Genomic DNA, 7118 nt, shown 5'->3' on the forward strand with positions numbered 1-7118 from the left:
ATTCAAATATTCAACTAACATATTAAGTTATATTGTTTGGTTAGCCTTTGACCCTCCCCTGATTCCAACCATTGACATTTGCTTAATTTATTGGTTATCATAAAGTAATTAGGCCATTAGCAGGTTCCACCCCTCATGAATATTTAAAATGTTTATAAATCTTCTCATTTAATGGCCCAGAAAAATTCCCAAAGTGGTTAAATACATATTATGGTGTAAGTTTGAATTTCGTAATGAGAATCACCATGCTTAATTAGTATAAATTTCTTTGGTTTCCACTAATGCTCTGGTGGGAGCTGGGTCATATTATGACTCAGTTGAACTTGAAAAAGCACATGTGATTTCCACCATTAGGTCCCTCCTGTACGGCTCTCAGGAGATAGGTGTTATTATGGGTTCGAATAACCACAGCTGGTCTCCCCCGGCTGCCATTTTGCTTAAAAAAAGAGTTTATAAATCTTGTAAAAAGTTATAAAGATTAAGACAAAATATCTCTAGATAATTTTGTTTAACGGAAACTTCATTTAACTCTTTGAACTTTTATCATTTTTGTAATATTTTTTTCATAATTCAAAAAATTTCAATTTAATGTATCAAATTTTACAAAATTTACAAAGTCAGAAACCAAACGTAACTGATTTAAGTACTTAAAAAAAAAAAAAAAAAAAAAAAAAATTAAAACAAAAAAGGACATTCACCCGTTCTCTAGATTCCATGTTACTTCCAATCGGTCTCTTTTATTGTATACAAGTCAAAGTTTGTTGGCTCGTTTGAATCAATTGAACAAAAGTAAAAGTTTTGAACCTCCACGAAAAAAGAAGAAAATAAAATAAACTGATTCATTTGATTTTTCCAAAAAAAATCCGGCTGCTTGCACCACACGTCAAGAAACAGATGTTTATGAACAGACTACATAATCTTGTGTGTTTTCAGAATTACACGCCATGGTCAAAGCCTTTGACCATGACTCAAAGGTTGGACTTGGAGACGGCTGTTTAAGCCCCCAAAGATACAAGGATTCTTTAAAAAATAGATTTACCTTGCTTTTTACAAGTCTTAAGTATAACACGATGGGTTTGCATTTTATCCCTCTTTAAAGTCATAATCTTAAAGATTATGATTTTTTTAAGATTTTTCACGTTCGGTTTGATATCGAGACTGAACATTTGATAGTGCCCATAATGAATAAGTAGGGTTTTTAATGGATTAGTGTATTTAACTCCTGATTAGGGTTTTATGTGCATAAGATTAGACTCTCGAGGTACTGTTTATAATATTAGATTATGTTTTGCAGTAGCGAGAATTTGAGATGTCCGAGAGTTTGGATAACTGGATAAGGTAAGTAAATACTTATGAAGCTGCTTTAATAACAATATGTGATATGTCAAATGACTGAGCATGCTTATGTTTTGAACCTATTACTTTTATGTAGATGAATAAATGTTTAATATGATTTTCTAAATAAACGAACAATATTTGCATTGTATGACTGGTACACCAGTACGTCGGGTATAATTGCCCGTCAGTTACTAGTTTTTACAATATTATGTTTAAAGGGTGATACTGCCAGTCAATTACTAGTTAATTGGTCTGGTGTTTTCGCTAACTCTTCCAAGATTGATCGAATTAATCGGTTTAATTTTGGGGGCGTTACAATTGAGCATCGACTGAGCCATCGTCCAAGCCATTTGTCAACATTTTCAAATTTCTATTGAAAACCCATTTTGACCTAATAAACATATGAATTTGAAAATCTTGATGAATATAAAGTTGTAGCCCTTTATATAAGGGTTTGAAATTAACAAAGTTTGTCTCAATCAGATGTCAGAATCAAAAGATATGACTATTTTAGTTTGACTAGGTGTTTGTTAGATTGCACATACAAGCTCTAATTCTCATGACGTGGACGGTGGATCAAATTTTAAACCGTTTTAATGTTAAACCTAAAACTTATATCACATGTGTTTTGACACTGAATTTACCAATATTAAAAACTTAACACCAAGAATTAAGTTAAAATTACAAATGAAATTATATTAATTTTGTACCTCTAATGCATAAAGAATAAAACTTGCGTAAATTTATATATCTCAATATGAACGTAAGGAGAAAAAAATATGAGAAAAGGCTCAAGACAAAAACGTTAGAAAATCCCAAGCCATTTATTTAATGATGAAAAGTCATGCAAACATAAAACACACTTATAAGTACTTTACGAAATCAAAAAGACAAACCATATAAAACCTAGATCAGAGATATCAGACACCCCTGTTTCTATTTTCAAACAGGGTCAGTTTAATTTTTTGAAGCTTCACAAGCACATCTTTGATATTGGCTCTTTCATCTGGTAAGTCCTCAGAACACCTTAAGCCTAATTCCATGATGGATGAAAGAACACTTTGCATGATAGTTACATCTCTTCCATTTTCCGTTCTCAATAAACCGTCATCCACAACTTCCATCATTCTGTCAGGAAGTGATGTGTTTATCCATTGTCTCAAAGTCAATTCTCCTACAAACATGTCGTCGGTTGGTTTCTTCCTTGTGATCATCTCCAACAATAATATACCATAGCTATAAACGTCACTTTTGATGGACACTTTTCCTTCAGAACCATACTCTATTCACCCTCGCAATTGAATAGAAAGCCTTTAAGTTAGTAATTAAAAATTAAAAACAGAGAGAGAGAGTTATCCATATATCTTAGCTAAAAAAAAAAGTATTTATGAATATATAGATATCAATGACGTAAGACATCATATTAATTAAATTATTAAATTCACCATTTTCATTTACATTAAACTTTTTGGACAACTAGTAATTTAACTTGATATCATAAGATCATCTTGAGTTCAAACCTTGGTTTCACAAATTACCCCTTATTTTCACTTGTAATCAGGTCCTACACATAAGGGAGAATATTCACATATTAATTAATTAAATGATTAAATTTAATCCCCGATCAGATTAATTAAGTTTTTGGGTCAAGTACTCGTGATTTAACAACATATAATGCATCTAATTAAATATGCTTTTATTGTACACATACATCGATCTAACCATCTAATGATAGATATTCCAGACTCCTTAAAAGAAAAATTATGTTATATATGAACAACTTTTGATGTGCTGGGTGGTTTGTTGTTTGGAATAATATAATTACACGTAACAAAGTCATGCAGTGCTGTTCCTTTTATTCGGGTAATTATTTACAAAATTAAGACTGTCTCCAACTCAAACAAAATAGACCTCTGTACACGTGTATATATATACCTTTTATTCGGGTAATCATAATTTGTGTAATTTTTATTGTTAGTGTACATTCATACGAATATAAGGCCTATATAAAAATACATTAATACTTTTGAAACCAGCAACTATTAGATAGTCCCTTAGCAATAAAATAAGTAGTTTGAAAGCATGTACCTGGTGCGATATAACCAAGTGTACCAAGAGTTTTGGTTTGTGTAGCATCCTTATTTTCCACCAAAATCTTTGCAATGCCAAAGTCACTCACGTGTGCAACCATGTCATCATCTAGAAGTATGTTGGTAGGCTTCAAGTCACAGTGCACCACCGATTCTGATAGACCGTGGTGGAGATAGTCCAACGCCGATGCAACATCAACCATAATGTTTACTCTATGAAGAAGATTCAAGCAGCAGTTATAAGAGTATAACCACCTTTCAAGGCTACCATTCGACATGTATTGCAGTACTAAAGCTCTGAACTCAAGGTTGGAGCATGTACTTATAACCTTTACAAGATTCCTATGTCGGATTGTCCGTAAGACCTTGCATTCAGCATCGAAACTTTTGAAAGCACCCGACAATTGCAAATTTAGAACTTTAACAGCAACAATTGTCCTATCAAATAGTATCCCTTTGTACACCGAACCAAAACCTCCAGTTCCAAGCAAGTTGCTTTCACAAAAGTTGTTTGTCCCTTGGCAAAGCTCTTGATATGATATGAATCTATGCTTCAATACATGCAATGTATTAAATAAACTTGGAACCTGCAATTTACTTTCTCGATGTCTTCTTAGCATATAAACCAATGCTAGACATATTGTAACTGAAGCAATGATAGGAACAAAATATTTGAGCAAACTTTGTTTCACCTTTGATCGTTGGAAGCTTGGGTTTGGACAAGGTGGAACTCCAAAGATTGGATTCCCACAAAGTGCTTTGTTTCCTGAAAATGATTTAGCTGTAAAGTTTGCAAAAGGCCCACTAGATGGAATCTCTCCAGATAGCTTGTTGAAAGAAACATTCAAATACTTGAAATATGAAAGCGCTTCAATAGACTTAGGAATTACACCAGAGAGATTATTGTATGAGAGGTCCAACCTATCTAATCCTTTCAAGTCTCCAAAAGATTGTGGAATGTCTCCTTGAAATGAGTTCCTTGACAAATCAAGATTACTTAGGCTTTCAAAAGTTCCGATAATGCTTGGAATATTTCCAGTAATTTGGTTCCAAGATAAATCTATGAGTTCAATCCTATCCAATGTTTTCATGTTTGGAGACAAATATCCACTAAGGAAATTCAATGATAGATCCAAAAATAATAGATTCTCAAGGCTCCATAAATTTAATGGTATTGGTGATTCCAGCCTATTAGAATACAGGTATAGCTGTTGCAGGAGAGTGAGGTTCGAAATACAATTTGGGATGGATCCAGAGATTTTGTTAATTTCGAGAGATAACACACCTAAGTTCTTTAGCATACATATGTCCTCTGGAATGAATCCTTCAATTTTATTACGACCAAGATATAATCTTTGTAACCCCTCCAATCCCCCGATTGTGGATGGTATGGTTCCAATCAAATTGTTTTTTTCCAAAACAAGCAAGGCCAAGCCTTTCAAGGAACCAATACTCATTGGAATATGACCCTTTATATTGCTTGTGTATAGAACCATGCTACGAAGGGTAGTTGAAAAGTTTCCAATAGAATCCGGAAGAGTAATGTCCAAGGGATTTTGGGATAGGTCCAAAGATGTTAAAAATTTGCAATTAGATAAAGATGAAAGGATATTAAGCTCTTGATTTTCAGGCTCCCCTGTTAGCTGATTGTCACCCAAATAAAGTGCTTCGAGATATTTTAAGTGTCCAAGACTTGTGGGAATTGGTCCAGAGAGTAAGTTGCCAGCGAATTCTACATGGAAGAGCTTGGAACAATTTGAAAGATATGATGGGATGTGACCAGTAAATTTGTTTGCACCAAAATTTAGAAATTCCAGATTTGGAAAACGCCATAAATCACTTGGAATGCTTCCTTTAATGTTGTTATCCTCAAGGGCAAATGAAGATAACCTCGACAAGTTACTAATGGTAAGACTAGGAGGTATATTGCCGGTTAAGTTGTTTCCTCCAAGATCCAGGATTTCAAGCTTTTCTAAACTCCCAAAACCTTCTGGAATACTCCCATCAAATTTATTGTATGATAGAGATAAGAGTGAAAGCTCTCTACAATACCTCATTTGTGAAGGAAGCTTTCCACTAAATTCGTTATTTGAAATGAAAAGCGCTTGAAGATTAGGACAGTGGCTACAGAGATCCATTGGAAGAGTTCCTGAGATGTGATTTTGTGTAAGAGCAATTACAATTAGAGAGGATATGTTAAAGATAACAAGAGGAAATACACCAGTGATGTTGTTGCCTTCCAAATATAAGTTCTCCAATGACGATACGTTGGCGAGGGTTGATGGAATTGCGGTCGTAAGATGGTTCCTTGTAAGATCTATTTCTCGAAGATTCTGACAATTTTGCAATGTTGGAGGGATACTACCTTCCAAATTGTTGTGTGGCAACGAGAGTATTCTCAAGCGATGTAGGCGACCGATCTCATGCGGCAGAGAACCAAAGAAGCTGTTGTGAGAAAGATCAAGTGAGACCAGGAAAGAGAGGTTACCAATATAAGGAGAAATGGTGCCTTGGAGACCCACGTGAGAAAGGTTCAAAGCAGTGACTCTTTGCCTACGTCTGCTACATGAGATGCCAATCCAATTGCATAAGTTTGTAGTTGTGGACCAGTTACCTGCCAAGACTGTTTCGTTTGAGCCGGAAGTGATTTTAGAATTGAAGGCAATGAGAGCTGATTGGTCGGTAAGGTTGGTGGAAGATTGGGCTAACTCAAGCATGCATGACTGCACCAACAGCAAACCCAAGAGTGGGAGAATATGGGATGGCCTTTCTATTAGCATCATGACTCTGCAAAAGAGAGAGAGAGAGAGAGAAATAGCTCAAGTTTAAAAGAAAGAAGGCGTAGGGATAAGAACGGGTGTTAACGGGATTTTATAGTGGAAGCGAACCATTGAATCTTCAATCTTTTCGCCGATATTATGGTGAGTTGGACCAGTTGGTGGCACCAAGAGACACTTCAATTTGATGGGACTGTTTTGGTCCCAGTAAGCACAAGACTTTAATATGAGTGGAAATTGAAGGGAAATTGTTACGAAAGTAAAGTTAAGGATTAGAATTTATTTAAGATTAGTTTAGTTTTGTTATTAGTATTTTTATATTAGAGATAAACATGCGTCTATTTAAGTTCTTTCAAAATATAAGGTTTCGATTTTCTCAAAACCTAACATCTATTCTCGAGACGATGAGTCTGTTCTGACATCCATATTTTTTTGGATAGGATGACGAGTAAAATATAGCACCATTGGTTTCCGTGTGTTGAGATTATGGATTTTTCCCTCTTAAACAATTCGCAATGTCACTTGGAAGTCTAAAAGCCACAAATATTCCTCTTCAACAATTGGCATTGTGATTGGGAATTCTAAGCACCAACTAATTCTGCAAAGGGCCGGAGATGATGAAAATTAATGAAGAAATAAAGGTACATAGCAGATACAACTAAGTATATTCAATTTTCTTGCCTGTCTCTTTCAGTAATACATAGCCAATAGTAGACTTGTAGTCTTCTTCTATAGTCTTATAATGGAGAGAAGAGAGTACATTTGGTCCATATAGGCTATATACATACACCAGCATCAATTGTGATTTAGACTGAAACCTGATTGTGCCGTGAAGGCAGGGATGGAGGAATATGTGTTGCACATCTTTGTTTTCATTCTATGTTTTTCTTACTCTGGGTACTCAAACTTTGAT

At 34.7% G+C, this 7118-nt stretch overlaps 1 protein-coding gene across 1 annotated transcript; it reads right to left on the minus strand.

The window, feature by feature from the left end:
* Positions 1-2149: 2149 nt before the first annotated feature.
* Positions 2150-6251, minus strand: LOC132184836 (uncharacterized). Its single transcript, XM_059598610.2, has 2 exons — positions 3427-6251; positions 2150-2620 (listed from the first exon to the last, which is right to left on the minus strand). The coding sequence occupies exons 1-2, from the start codon at positions 6209-6211 to the stop codon at positions 2259-2261; spliced, it is 3147 nt and encodes a 1048-aa protein (XP_059454593.2). The 5' UTR covers positions 6212-6251; the 3' UTR covers positions 2150-2258.
* Positions 6252-7118: the final 867 nt, after the last annotated feature.

This window comes from Corylus avellana, chromosome 7 (assembly GCF_965113065.1).
Source record: "Corylus avellana chromosome 7, dhCorAvel1.hap1.2, whole genome shotgun sequence".
NCBI classification, from domain to species: domain Eukaryota; kingdom Viridiplantae; phylum Streptophyta; class Magnoliopsida; order Fagales; family Betulaceae; genus Corylus; species Corylus avellana.